General features: G+C 50.2%; 1 protein-coding gene across 1 annotated transcript in view; it reads left to right on the top strand.

Annotated features, from left to right (window-relative positions):
• The window catches only part of ANXA7 (annexin A7), a 452,163-nt gene that overhangs the window by 266,890 nt on the left and 169,711 nt on the right, over nucleotides 1-15,562 (top strand). Inside the window, exon 8 of the mRNA XM_078643136.1 lies at nucleotides 9,429-9,542. Within this exon, the coding sequence (XP_078499262.1) occupies nucleotides 9,429-9,542 (114 nt within the window). The remainder of the gene's footprint in view (nucleotides 1-9,428; nucleotides 9,543-15,562) is intronic.

The following is a 15,562-nucleotide window of genomic DNA, read 5'->3' as shown; positions in this document are numbered from 1 at the left end:
GAGTACAGCAGAGTGTGGAGAGTGGCACCGCCCATCAAGGAGTGTTCCAGTGCATAGGCCGGATCGCTACGATCCCCATACCACCACTCGTTGAGCACTAGAAGATGGGAGGCCTGGTAATACGATAGCAGATCAGCGGACGCCAAGCCGCCACAGTAGGTAGAGAGGAAGCAGGTACGCAGTGCCACCCTAGAGGCACCCCCGGCCCACAGAAATCTGCCCAGCACCGAGTTGACACCACGGAACCACTGCGGGTCTATTTTATACGGGTGATTCTGTAGTTGGTAGAGGAGCCGAGGCAGGGCCACCATTTTGAAAATAGCCGACCGGCCATAGATATTGAGGGGCATACGCGTCCAGGTCTTAACATCAACCTGGACCCTGTCCCACACCGGCTGGATGTTACGATCCCATGCCACAGCAGGCGAGGCCGAGAGGTGTACGCCCAGGTACTTCATGCCGTCGACCGCCACCTGAAGAGACGCAGCCCACTGGCAACTCACCGAGGCACCCCCCAGAATCCACAGGGTAGACTTGCGAGGGTTAAGAAAGAGCCCCGACGCCTGGCCGAACTCCCGCATTATGTCAAGAACACGGGGTCCTGTATGGTGTAAATCGGTCATGAAAAAGAGCACGTCGTCCGCATATAGAGCAATGCGGTCCGAGTGGCCCGACCCCCACACAAAGCCCCGGTAAAGCGCGTCCTGGCGCACTCGGGCGGCCATGGGTTCCATGGCCAGCGCGAAGAGGTACGGGGAGAGGGGGCACCCCTGACGAGTGCCCCTGGCCACGGGGAATCGCGCGGAAATCGCCCCAGAGACGCGCACAGAAGCGGTGATATCGGTATAGAGTAGCTTTACATAGGAGACGAAAACCGGACCCAGGTTCAGAAGTGGCAGGAGGGTAAGGAGGTAGGCCCAGCTGACCGAGTCAAAGGCACTATCTATGTCAGCCAACAACAGCGCCGCCTGGTCCCCAGTCGTCCCAATCGCGTCAATCGCCGCCTGCGCCCGCCGAATGTTGTGTCGCGTCGCCCGGTGCGGCATGAATCCCGCCTGATCCGGGTGGACAAGGGCCGATATGTGGGGAAGCAGGCGATTCGCAAGCGCCTTGGCCAGGAGTTTGGCTTCAAAATTAATAAGGGAGATGGGTCGGTAGGACTCGCGGCGCTCGGGGGGTCTGCCCGGCTTTTGGAACACCACAATCTCGGCGTGGCGCCAGTCCGGGGGGAGGCTACCCCGCTCCCGAGCCAGTTCCAGAGCCCGCCTGTAATGCGGCCCAAGCTGCAGGTGGAATTTCCGGTAAAATTCACTGGGGAACCCACTAGGCCCAGGTGCTGTACCCGTATTGAGTTGACCCAGCGCGTCACCCAATTCCTCAGCTGTCAGGGGGAGATCCAAGGCATCGCGGACCTCGTCAGGTACCGCCTGCGGGCGAACCGCCGCGAGGTAAGCCTCAATGCCATCGGGGGAGAGGCTCTCACGAGGGGCATACCGACGCTCGTAGTAGCGCGCAGCAAGGATCGAGGGGTCTGTTATTGCCACCCCCGCGCCGTCGACCAGCCCCGGTAAAGTGATCGGCTGAAAAGTCTGCTGACACAACCGGTGGAGCATGGTGCAGGACTTGTCGCCCCACTGGTACACCCTACTACGCGTAGCCAGCCACGCTTGGCGGGCCTCGTCCAACAAGACCGAGGAGTAAGACCGTTGTGCTTGTAACAGCAGCCGCAACGTCATATCATCGGCCGCCTCCCTGTGTCGTGCCTCACGCCTTTCCACACTCTCCGCCGCAGTGGCGATACTTTCCTGTCGGGTCCGGCGGGCAGATGCGCACCAGGCAATATCGACAGCCCTCATGGCGGGTTTCATGGCTTCCCACACAGTCACTGCATCAACTTCCTCCGTCAGATTGTCCCGCCAGTAGTGGGCAATCGCGCCGCGCAAGTGCCGAGAGTAGCCCGGTTGCTGCAGGTGCCATGTAGACATCCGCCACCTGAATGGTTGGCGCGCCTTGCAAAGGTCAATTTGAACCGCCACCGGGGAGTGGTCGGACAGCCCGCGAGGTCGGATCGCCGCCCCCTTTACTCTATCAAGGAAAGTCCCCGGTACAAATACACAGTCTAAGCGTGAAAGGGAGCCATGCACAGCAGACACATAGGTGTATTCTCGTCTCTCTGCATGAAGGTGTCTCCACACATCCACCCATCCAAGGCCATCAATCATTGCACTCAGCTTCGTAGGCGAGGCCGCAGCCGCGACCCCCTGCCTCCTCTGCCTGTCCAGAGCCACATCCAACACGTCGTTCCAGTCGCCACCAATTACCGCCAGAGAACGGGGAAGTTCGGCCCACAGGGTAAACAGTCTCTCCGCAAGGGCCCACTGCAGCGGGGGAGGGGCATACACACTACCAAGGATTACGGGCTCCACACCAATCTTCCCTTGCACAAACACAAACCGGCCCTGCGGATCAAGCCACTGACGCTCATGGGTATAAGCTAGTCTTTTATGAACCAGGATGGCTACCCCCCTCGAGCCCCTGGCAAACCCTGTATGAAACACCTGGTGGAAGCCAAACCTCTGTAGGCTCAGAGCCTTCGTACCCAGCATGTGCGTTTCCTGGAGGAGGAGCACGTCAGCCAGGTCCCTTTTTGCCCAGCGGAGCACAGCCCCCCGTTTGATCTTGTCCAGGAGCCCCCGGACATTCCAACTCAGTACACGCATGAGAGCAGTAGATGGCACAAGTCGTGGGGCGTCAGCCATTGTCCCAATGGGTCCGTGTCCACAATCCCCGCAACCCAACCCAAACTCCCAGCCCACCAGCCGCCGACTGCATACGAAACACGTGCATCCCACAGAACACATTCCCAACCCCCGCTACCCCACTAGTCCCAACCCAACCCCCCAACAACCAAACACCCCAGAGCCCCCCTCCCCCACCCCAATACCTCAATAAACAATGAAGCATCTGTCGCGGTATACGGTACTTCAGACCCAAAACACAGCGTCTAAAGCCAGTCATACCAATGGATCCCAACTAGACTCCCTTTAAAACCCTAACCAGGCACACTCCCAGAACCACCCCCCAACCCCATCCGGAGGAGGCAGCCCATAAAGTGCACCCCGAACCCACTCCAGGGAAACAGCAACATCAGTAGTAAGGCACCACAAACCAAGGGGTGTCGGACCGCAAGCGTCCACACCCCCACCAGGAAAGGAGTCAATACTGCACCAGTCAACGGCTGCTCCATCGGCCAGAGTTCAGCAGCCACGGGGTAGAGACATCGACGAGAGGCCGCCAGCAGGTAGCCCTGGCCTGCGACAATCCTGAGTCTTCGCCAGGCTATTCTGTGTCAGGTTGTGTGTCCCCCAGCAAGGGATCCCGGGACAGGGACCTCCGTCGGGAGCGGGATTTGCGATGGCGTTTCCCCTTGGCAGGCGGGTCGCTCCGGTCCGTCGAGGAGCCACGTGGCGACCCGGAGTGCAACCCCGGCTGGACGTGCGGGCGAATCCTGACAGTTTCATCAGTCCAAGTGAAGACGGCCTCTGGTGTATCGAAGAAGAGAGTCTTTGAGTTGAAGACCACCCTGAGGCGAGCCGGATATAGTAGCGAATACTGGATCTTGAGACCTCGCAACTTGGCCTTCGCCTCCAGAAAGGAATGCCTCTGCTGGTGGACCAGTTTGGTGTAATCAGGGAATATCATAATCTTGTGGTTGTCATAGAGCAGCGTTTCCTTGAGCCGCGCTTCCCGGAGGATGACATCCCTGTCGTGAAAGTTAAGGAGCCTTGCAATGATCGGGCGAGGTCGCTCCCCAACTGGCGGTTTCTGCGTCAAGGTGCGATGCGCGCGCTCCACCACAAAGCAGCTCGACAGGGCGTCCGGGGGCAGCCAGCTCTCCAGCCACCGAGACAGGAAGACATCCACGGGCCCCTTCTCACAGTCCTCCGGAAAGCCAACAAAGCGCAGGTTGTTCCGTCGCGCCCGCCCCTCGGCATCTTCCACCCGCAGTGCCAGGCCTCGTTGAGTCTGTTCCATGTCGGCAATCTTCTTCCTAAGGACGCCAACATCCCCCTCAACTGTCGTGACTCTGGTCTCCGTCTCCGTTATGCGAGCGACCGCGTTGCGGAGGTCCTGGCGCAGAAGCATCACATCGGTTCCCACCGCTCCAATTTTCGCATCTAACATATCACGGGACTGATTGATGGCTGTCAGCAGTGCCGCGTTGTCTGGTCCAGTACTCTGACCCCCACTAGCCGCTCCAGCACTTCCACCGGGGCCGGTAAATTTGTCGATTGGCCCAGACTTTGTGGCGGCCGTGCCCCTGGTCATGGCGGCAGCGGCAGAGGCGACCCACCAGTAGCACGCACCTGCAGGGGGGTCGCACCGCTCGAGGGTCCCCCACTCAGGCCCCAGCCGGGGCGGCCGAAGCACACCAGTCCACTCAGGATCTCGCCGTCGCCGAGCCGTCGGTCACAGGGAGGGACTCAAGTCGTGCAGCCTCGCCAGAACCCAGCGCATGGAAGCCTCTCCCCAGGTGTCCGACTCCTCCGATCTATGCCAGTGGGACCAGCGAGCCCCAATGTCCACAGGGGCACAATGTCCTGCACTTGCTCCCGTGCAGTTCGGCAGTCCCCACAGCGGGCCGGCGCCCGGGCCACACCGATCTCACCGGCACCCCCGGCTCGTCACGGGCACTGGCCACCCCCGCCCGACTTGGTCCACGAGGGCGGAGGGTGCAGCGCGCACCGACGGCCCGGCACCGCGGTCGGCCGCCGTGAAGAGCGCCGTGTCCGCCGGCAGCAGAATGCGCCAAAGGATGCAGGGCGCTGCAGGCGCCAACAGCGGAGGGTCCCAGGATCAAAGGGTCCACGAGGCGCGGGGGTCGCCAAACTCGAGGCCCCGGCTCCGCCGAAGCAGGAAGGCCGCAGCTCCACCAGGGCACCCACAGAGGCACGGGCCCCCACCGCTGGCAGTGTGGGGGGAGATAGGGCACACCTCAATGGGCCGCCGGTAGTGGGTAGCCCTGGAGCGCCTTCTGGAAGCAGCGCCGTCCGCCCCGGGTCCGGCCCGGGCACGCCAAAATTGAGGCCCCGGCCTGTCCGGCGGGCACCAGGCCGCTCGCTTCACCCACTCGCCTCTTCGCGCCAGATGGACTCCGCGCTTCGTGTCAGGCACCGGACGGCTCCCAGCGATGTCCGCTCAGGTCTCCTCGGTCGTGGCACACTCCGTAGGGTTCAGGGACCAGGATAATGCCAGGATAAGTGTCGGGCCGGCGGGAGCTCTAGCAAGCCACGTCCGCCATGATCGCCCGCTAAGCCACGCCCCCCGGAATCGTATCTTAATAGTGTTTTTACCTTAATGCTGTTTGCAGAATGTTGAGGAGGAGCTGATGGAGGAAGAGGAGGGGTAGATGCCTGAGACATAGGGCAACGGAATACCACGTAGACCACGTCTACCCAAGAGGTGCTTTTCCACCCTAAATTGCAATATTGTATTGTATCACTTGATGCCAAAGGGCTGAATTTCCCTGCTAGGAGGGCAAAGATGCATACCTTTCTGGCATCTGAAAAGGCAGATCAAGAAACCCATACATTCTGATTCATTATATACAGCACTCAGGTCCATTGCCACACATCTTCGAGGACGTTTAGGTTAGCAATCCTAATTGCCAAAATACCTCAGTTTTGAAACTTTAGGAACCTTAATGGATAGGAAGGTAAGATGTCATGGTGACGGACAGGGTATGAGGGAGGCTAATAACAATTGCCACCTGGTATGCTCCCATTGATGGTCAAGACAATTTTCTAGGAAAAGTCTTAAGGAATGCTGCAGGGTTCATAGAGGGGATTCTACTCCTCAACGACTACAGTATGGTAATGGAGGGGAAAGAAGAGGCAGTTCAACTGCTAGCTGTTGAAATATCTAGGGACATCGAAGAGCAGGTATTGGAACTGGGACCAGTAGACAAATGTGAGGAATGCATCTCGGAGACAGATTATACATTCTTTACCTCTATACATTGCATATTCCAGCATCAATATGATCCTTCTATCTAGCCTTGATACATAAAGTGGGAGAGGCTGGTATAGGAGCTCTTTCTGTATCTGACTATGCTCCCGTATAGATCAAACTCAGTAACCTAGTGAGTGTTTAATCAGCATCCCACTAGTAGTTCTGTACATTTCCAGGAGTGCTCATACTCGTCAACCTTTGCTCAAGTGAATAAGTCAGATGGAAACATCCATATACAAAGAACTTCCACAAAAAAAAAATCCCGAGCAAAATATTTTCATGATGATAAATTCCTTCTACCACACCGTTATTACAATTGAAGGGGTTCTCTACCAATTTCTCGACCGGAAAATAGGTGTTACATCCTTTATATTGAGCGACTTTATGAATGTATTCAGAGTGGGAATTGCCATGGGAAATGTTTGTGAATTACTGAAAATGTATGAATATGGTATATTCCATGTATTTTGCATGGCTATCCCCTAGAAGGAAAATATGACCACCTGGTTAATTTTTCACTTTTTTGATATGATATTTGATATTTGTGGGTATTTGTAAAGCGCGAACGTTCGCTCCCAGGGGAGCATCATGGCGCTAAGCGAGTTACGGAGGAATAACTGGAATACGTGGTGAAATAAAAAAAGGAACTAGATAGCAGCCAGGACAGAGGAATCGGAGAGTTTGTAGACCCATGTCTTAAGGAGTTTCCTGAAGTTGTTCTCATTATTGATGACTCTGAGGTCAATGGGCAAGGTGTTCCAGGCTTTAGCTGCCAGAACATTAAAGGACTTTCCTCCTCTGGTCTTGTATTTAAATCTGGGGATTTGGACAAGGTTAGTCCCAGAAGATCTCAGGCAGCGCGAAGGATTGTAGCGCTTGAAGCGGTTTACAAAATAGCGGGGTCCTGTGTTTTGCATGGTCTTATGAACTGTGAGAAGCAGTTTGAAGAAAATTCTTTTGTGTAATGGCATCCAATGAAGTGAATTCAGGGCTGCAGATGCAGATGACCTTCTGGGGAGTTGCAAAACCAATCGAGCTGCAGCATGTTGTAAACTCTGCAGCTTCCTGAGGGTAGATTTTTTCACCCCAGCCATAAGGCCGTTGCAGTAGTCAAGTCGGGAGAGTAGAAGGGCTACCGCGACTGACTTTCTGGCTGCGATTGGGAGGAAATCAAAGAATTTCCTCAGAGATTTTATTAGTCCAAAACATCGACCAGCAGTGATCTTGACGTGGTCGTCAAAAGTGAGGGAGGAATCAAATTGTACACCCAGATTTCTGGCTGTTGTAACTGCACTAGGAGGAGCCTCGGAGCCTGTGGGCCACCAGTCTTTAGGGGAGAAAGAGATATTCTTACCTATTGGAATAATCTCTGTCTTTGCGCTATTACATCTGAGATGGTTAGTGTTTAGCCATGCAAAGACATCGGAAAGGCAGTTTTTAAAGCGAAGCTCTGCGTCCGTACGCTGTTTGTCGATGGTGACGACCAATTGTGTGTCGTCAGCGTAGGACGTAACCAGGATACCATGCGACTCTATCACAGCTAAGAGGGGTGCCATGTAGATATTAAAAAATAGGGGGCTCAATACGGACCCCTGGGGCACTCCAGATGTAATTAACTTTTCGCTGGAAAGATAGGGTCCAAGTGCTACAGTCTGGGACCTATTTGATAAAAAAGATGAAATCCAGGCCAAGGCTAAGTCTGTCACACCGATCTCTCGCATTCGATTGATTAGAATAGCGTGTGAGATGGTATCGAATGCCGCTGTGAGATCCAACAGGATGAGGACAGCTTGCTTGCCCTCATCCTGTAGGAATTTAATAGAGTCGGTAAGCTCGATCAAGGCTGTTTCTGTCGAGTGACCGGAGCGGAAGCCCGATTGCTGTGGATGCAGGATGTTGTGGGCTTCTGTGAAGGTTTTAAGTTCCTCGTGCACTAAATGCTCCGTGACTTTGCCTAGGAAAGGAAGTAAGGAGATAGGCCGCATATTAGTCAGGTCTGTAGGTGGTTTATTCTGTTTTTTTAACAGAGGTTTGACAGTGGCCTTCTTCCATTTGACAGGTACAATTCCAGATGCAAGGGATTCATTAATGATTCCATTGATGTGGGGATTGACTGTATCAATCAGGTGATGGAGGATGATAGGGGGACAGGAGTCCGTGGGTGCTCCTGATTTGCAGGCGCGGATTGCCTTACGTGTCTGTTCCAAGGATACTGATTTAAAACTGGAGAGAGGGAGGTGATTGACTGTGACTTGTGTGGTGGTCGTCGGGGGTAGAGGAAAGTCTTTCTGAATGTTGACAATTTTGTCAACGAAGTAGTCTGCAATTTGGTTGCAGAGACTCTCTGACGGAGGTATGTCAACGGTAAGAGCTTTTGGGTGGGTAAAGGACTTGACTATAGTGAAGATTGTTTTTTGATTTTGGTGCGCTTCCATTATAAGATTAGTGCAGTTATGGTTCAAAAGTTCTATTCTCCCATATTCATCCGAAAACAGAACAGATAGGCTTTTGCTATTGGTATTAGTCTGTGGGCCGTTGCACCAGGAATACTAATTTTGATGGTTGGGCTTCATATAGAGAACACCCCCAGTAATAACTAAATTGCATCCTCACCCGATTTTGTCATACTACTACTGCATGGGTAAATGTTAGACACCTCATAAAGAAAGCATAGGTTCGAGAAAATGGGTTTTCTGAGTAATAAAGATTACAGTTAAGTAACTGATTCATTGCTGGGTAAGCATGTTGTTTACGTAATGTCTACGCATACCTAGGCATGGTGGAGTTCGCTTATGTGTCTGAATGGGGTCACCATCGCTTCGTGTATATGCCTGAATGGGGCATAAAAACCATCATCGCATCTTTTCTGTTAGTCTACTTGCGAACTAGATACTGTCAGATCATCATTAGTGTCCCTTTTTAGCACGGGTAACAGTGCTATTGAATGTTTCATGCCGTTTAGTCAGAGATGAGTTGTGAGTGTGTCATATAGTTCATCATTTTTATCCTGGGTGTCCATACAGTAAATATATTTGTACTTGTTTTGTCCACCCACATGAACACATTTAACATCTTTGGTGCTGATCAATTATGTTTGTTCCTTTTTTATTTTAACAACTTTTAAGCAAGTTTAAGTAGACAGTAATTGTTTTAGCACAAGCAATTGTGATTTAGTTTATCAGTATCTTTTTAGATGTTTACAGATTTAAGTCTGTACAACTAAACATGAATATCCAACTATTTCTTACAATTCGTTTAACTAAGCCATTTCTAGTTCATCACCTGATGCATTTGATATATTGCTATTCTAAACAAAGTTGACTTCTCCTATTCTAAATTATCTTATTGTGAGATGAGCTAAATTGAACTACTTATTTTTATCTTTTTAATATTTACAATCTTTTGTAATTTACCAGGATTTGATAAAAGACCTGAAATCGGAGTTAGGTGGACACATGGAAGAACTTATTCTTGCCCTTTTTATGCCAGCCACCTATTATGATGCTTGGAGTTTACATCATGCAATGAAGGTAAAACAGTATATTTTGTATATTTGATATATTTTCTCGTACATAGACATTTGTTGTGTGTCTTAATACTGAAAATACTTTGCTAAAATGGGGCAAAGGTATTGAAGCCGTAAGACCCACCCACCCACCACACGAATACCATTTTAGGAAGTCTTGCTGTATGTCTTCACATCAAATAGTCCTGTGTCTGAGTGTTCTGTTATGGAAGGCCACTTTTAGGGGACAAAGAATTTATATTTTATGGCATACTGTTCGACCTGTAAGTGCTAGATAAAAAAATAGCATTCAAAGTAGAGCCTAAGACCCTATCATGATTTCTAAATTCCTTGAGTGAGACAAGTATTTAAAGGAATGGGGAATCTTTACTGTTCAGCAAACACAAAGCACATTTTAGAATTGCTATCAATGAGAGAAGCTGTGTTTAGAGAAACCTTTCAGTTTGAAATCGAAAACAAATTAGGATTGCACCAGTCAAAATAATCTTATAACTTTTTTATGTGTCTTGTCACGAACAGCTGAAATGTCTGTTTATCTGTTTTCTTTTAAAGAAACATAGCTAGCCCCAAACTAAAGAAGGGCTAAGAGAAAGAGTTATCCATGTATACGAAAAATTGAAAATGGGCTTTTAGGATAGGAAGAAGTCTATCTCTCCCTTATGCCATATGTATGTGGTGTCTTGCTTGTGACTTATGCATGACGCATGCAAAAGCCGTTGTGGAAAGAAAAAGGGATCTAGGTGAAGCCCCTTCTATTTTTTTTTTAACCTGTTTTTGATTTTCATAGTACAAGCACATAGCAAATATAGTAGTTGCCCATGTCCCTTCACGTGGTATAGCAGATTAAGCACATTGGTACACACCATGCAGGCAAGGATACAGTGCAGTATCTACTAAGGAGAAGCTAATCGCCACGTTATTTGAGTACAGTGGTGGCGAGGTGGGGTAACAGATAATTAATGGACCAGTACTAGTCGTCTTAGTACAGAGAGTCTAGACCAGCGTGGTGTGCAAGCACGGTGTCAAAAACCACAATAAACAACAAAACTCAACTACAGTTTTCCATACACAGTGAATTATATTGTGCATAGAACCGCACGTGGATGTGTAAAGTAGTCTGAATCTACGAGAGGGGTTGGGGGGTTTGTGGAACGAGCACGTCGTGCCAAGGACTGCCAGGTGGTAAGGGGGAGGGGGGTAATTAGGAGAAATTGACCCGGTGGCGCAACAAGAGGAGACTGGGAGCAAGGTACGGCCTGGTGTTGCAATATTCGCAGTCTGGGAGCTCTGGGTGTCATCGCTCACTGATAGTAGATAGGTGTGGAGTGGTTGCTATTTGTCTTTCGGTTGATACGTAGCGGGTTGAAAAGAGAAATATAGCTGGCTGATGGTATCACTACTTTAGACTAATAATCCAGTCTTGTGCATTGGGTGGGCGCCTTCTACCCCAGTGGAGTGCAACCGCCCGCTTGGCCAGTAAGAGGCCATGACTGCAAAGTGTCGGTAAGTTTTCAGGCGGTCTTGTACATAATCCAACAGTGCCAGTAGTGCGTACGTGTCAGGATCTATCCCAGTTATTTGAGCCAGTCGCCAGAAGATCCCGGTCCAACCCATGTGTAGAAAATTTCCCTCTGTGTGGCATTTGGAGCATTTGGAAGATCTTGTGTGTTCAGATCTGGGTTGATCATTGGGGTTGATATATGCCCTGCGTAGGAATTTAAAATGCACAAGTTTGACATTGGTTGGGAGGGCCAGCATGTTTGTGTGCAGCAGTTAACCCATATTTTGTCCATTAGCTGGTAGCCCAGATTATGTTCCCAAGAACACCTAAGCTTTGCATCGTGGGTGGGAAGTAAAGCTACTCAAATGTGGTATAACTTCGACACTAAGCTGTGACCGTCATCATCCCGATCACTAGCGTGGATTTGTCAAGCGCCAATGTATATTGTGGAATATGCACCCTTAACGCACTGTACAAGCGCTGCATCAGAAAATGGTCCAAATGGAGGCCGCAGTGAAGTGATTGTGGAGTGGGAGGGGATATGTTCGATAGGGAAAAGGTCGCCGAATGTGTGTAGGCTGAAGTGCATCATAGTGCACTTAACCAAAGTCGAGCAAGTAATGGGGAGCCAGGAATTGTCTGATAATACTAATGAAGGTGAACATAGCAAGGGGGCTCCCATCATGAGTTTGAGTTTACGCCAGGCCCAGCATGTGGTGGACAGAGTCTGCACATCATCTGGGTCTAAAGGAAGTCCTTTCGTGAGAATGGAAGCTAAAGGTACTGGTGTGGCCTGGTCAATTTCAGGTTTAGTGCATGAAAGTCTGGCATCTGCGCGAAACCAATGGTGTGAATACTGCCATTGCGCTGCTAAATACTGGTGGAAATGTGGTACCCAATACCCCCCCCCCCCACCTTTTATTTGGAAGGATCAGTGTGTCGCAGCTTATGACTGGCTCTTACCTGTCCAAATGAGCTTTAAAAAGAGCCCACGAAACATGGCAAAGAAAAAGTTAGTTAATCAGAACTGGAATATTTTTAAAGATATAAGAAACCGGGAAGGATCACCATTTTAATAATTACAATGCAGCCAGCCATTTACCGGGGTAATCTTCTTCATCGCTCCACTTTTGTGGACAACGTGTTCATGGCGGGGCCATAATTCAAGCGCACTACTTGCTCCTTAGCCCAGTCAATGGGAACTCTCGTTGTGGAGAGGTGGTGGACTCCTTAAGGATAAATAATTCGGATTTAGACCAGTTTATCAAAAGGTCCGAATGATCTCCGAAACAGCCACCTCCCACACGATTGGGCCAAGATTTTGTTTTGGGTGCAGCACAAAAAAGAATCACATCGTCAGTGTAAAGTGATACAAGGAGGGGTCCAGGGCAAACTTGCAGGCCTCGATGCATGTGATCTTTTTCGAGGTGGCCGACCAATGGGTCCATCGCTATAATAAACAGCAATGGGTACCGGGGGCATCCCTGCTGGGTACCTTGGGTGACAGGGAAGGACTGGGTTTGTGATGAGCCCTAAAGCGAGGTTTGGTATAGAGGAGATCGATCAAGGAAGAAAAACTGTGGGGGATGCTCAGTTTGTGAAGGGTAGCGTATAGAAAGGGCCACTCGAGGGATTCAAGTGCCTTCTTTGTGTCTAAAGAGGCCATTGCAACTGGGGTCTCAGGGGAAACTCTGTTGAGGACAGAGAAAACCATGCGTAGGTTTAGGGATGTGGAGCAGTGGGAGACAAATCCAGATTGTGCAGGAGAGATTATTTGCTCGTTTAAATGGGCAAAGCGATTGGATAACACTTTAGCAAATATTTTGTTTTCAAAATTCAAAAGTGATAGGAGTCTGCAAGATCCGCAATGCTTAGGATCCTTAACAAGTTTAAGAAGTAGGGTTATGGATGCTTCCCGCATCGAGGGAGGGAGTATCCCGTCTTTAATCGATTCTGTATATACCTCCAAGAGACGTGGTGCAAGTATGTGTTTATAAAACTCCCCGGTGAAATCGTCCAGGCCGGGGTCCTTCGATCCATCCATGGAGTCTGTGTTATACACTATTTTCTCACTAGTGAGGGTCTAGTTGAGGAATTGTTTTTGAGCTGAGGATAGCCGCACCATGACTATCTCCTCTAAATAGAACGTTCGGGCCACAGAGCCTCCAGATACCGGAGTAGTGTAGAGATGAGTATTGCATTGGAGAAGGGTTTCAAGGATTGCTTCATTGGAGGTCGCCCTGGACTCCCCTTCTTGGCTTAATCCAGTGATATAAGGGGAAGTGGGGGCGGGGTTCATGGGAGTTTGGCCAATGTGTGTCCTGGATGTTCCCCTTCTCATATCTACAAGCTCTGGCGTATGTCCCAAGAAGTAACTTCATGAGCTGCAAGGTCGTAGTATTCTGCCAGTATATGGCCTGTCTTAAGGGAGTATGTGGTTTCGTATTGTCGAGTGGCAGCTGAATCTAATGTGGCAGTTCAGTGGCCAGTACGCACGAGTTCCCTACGCATGTCCCGCAGAACCCCGGAGTGTTTGGAGATACCTATGCCTCTAATGTATGCCTTAAATGGCTCCCACAGTCTGTCCTAGGTGTATCCCAAGCCCTCATCAATGTGGTAATATTCCAGGACAGCGGTACGCAGTTTGGAGCAAAAGAGTGCATTTTGTAATGCCAGTTGGGGGGGTAACCACCAAGGTCTCTCGCAGTTGCCCCAAAATGGAAGATGAAATGTAACGCGTCCGTGTGTTAAATGTTGGACGGAGCCCAACCACAGTCCAACAGTCGTGGCGATGAGGCAATAATCAATGCGAGACCAGGTATTGTGCGGGCACAATAATGGGTGTATGCCAATGGTGTGGTACCTTTCATGCACCAGGCATCTTTAAGCATGAAGGTGTTGCAAATGTCAAGTAAGACACAAAGTGATCTGGATTTGCTGGACGGTGATGTTGCTGTGGTGTCACAGGGCACTTCAATAAGGAGGTTAAGGTCTCCCGCTAGCATTATATGGTCAAAATCGTGCTGTGCAATTTGCATATGAAGCTTCTAGAAGAACTTTGAGGAATCCGTATTGGGGCGTAGATGTTAGCCTATAGTACCAGGTGACCTGCTAGTGCTCCTGTCACTAAGGCATAGCGGACATTCTCTTCATTGATAGAGGCCATGGGGTTAGACGGCACACTTTTGTAGATTAGGGTGCAGGCATCACTCGAATACTTACAGGAGCATGAATAATGTAGTGTGGTCCCAAAGTGGACGGAAATGTGTGTGGCCTGCCAGGTTGGAGATGGGTTTCCTGCAAAAAGGCGATGTGGAGTCTGTGTTGTGTGAGATGCAGCAGACCCTGCTTGCCTTGCAGGGGTCGTTAAAGCCTCTTATGTTCCACGACAGTAAAATGCACTCCAGTGTCTGTGAATCAGTAGAGTTCCAGGACCCCATCACCAAGTGTGCAGAGGTGAACGTTTCAGTGTATGCATAGAACAGAGGTGTAAAACCATGTGCATGAGAGAAGTTATAAACAAACATATCATACAAGCTCTCATACCACCCACATTAGGCAATAATTGGCCCTTCAAATCCCAGAATGAACATTCCTAAAAAAAAAAACACTAAAAAACAAGCATTAATGTGGCTACCACTGGGGGATGGCAACGCCATGGCTATTACCCCTGTATGCAGTTGGGTCAAGTCTGACAGTCCGTGGAAGAGCCAGTGTCTTAGTGGACAGCAATGGGCCCTACGGCATACAGCGAATCAGGGTGGTGCAGGGAAACAGGGCCCAGCATCCGTCGAGACAGCCAAAGTAATGTCCAGATGTGCTGGGGGGAACTTGTGCATAACCCTGGAGGAACAGATCCGCACTGGCGTTTGAGTGCAGATATGAGGAAGATCTTTCATGAGTGGAGCGCCGTGAGAAGAAATGTCTCGTGAATATTGTTTACAAAAATGTTGTGCAGACGTTGGGGGTATCGAAAAAACGAGGTTTACCCTCCACATTCACCCAGTGACATACAGGATATGACATGTCATATCGGAGGCCTAGTTTCTGAAGGTTCGCCTTAACATCATTGAACTTTCGACGGGCATCCTGTATTGTCATGGTGGAGTCAGCAAATGGCGAAATTGCACCTCCCTGCTATTGTAATGTACTGTTCTCACATGCCAGTCTGAGGGCCACATTGCGGTCTTGGAAATAAGCATTCTGGCAAACATCGGTCTGGGAGGGTACTCTGGGTTAGAACGTGGGCCCAAAGAGCAGTGTGCCGGTTCATCAACAAACATGGAAGTGAAGTGTTATCTCCTCAGGAGGTCCAGCAGTAGATGTTCAACAAAAAGATCCATGCGACCAGTGTTGTTGGATTCTGCCACCCCCCTGGGATGCGTAGATTATTGTGCATCCTCTGACTTCGAGGTCTTCGTTTTTTTATGGCCACAGTTTTGAACAGTCTCTCTAGATGCTTCGTGGTTTGCTCAGTCTGCGAGACCCGCTCCTTAGTGGCATCTAGATAGGCATTGTGCTTA

The sequence above is a fragment of the Lissotriton helveticus genome, chromosome 5_1 (assembly GCF_964261635.1).
Source record: "Lissotriton helveticus chromosome 5_1, aLisHel1.1, whole genome shotgun sequence".
Classification (NCBI taxonomy): domain Eukaryota; kingdom Metazoa; phylum Chordata; class Amphibia; order Caudata; family Salamandridae; genus Lissotriton; species Lissotriton helveticus.
The sequence above is the reverse complement of the archived record's forward strand: the minus strand, read 5'-3'. Positions and strand labels throughout refer to the sequence as shown.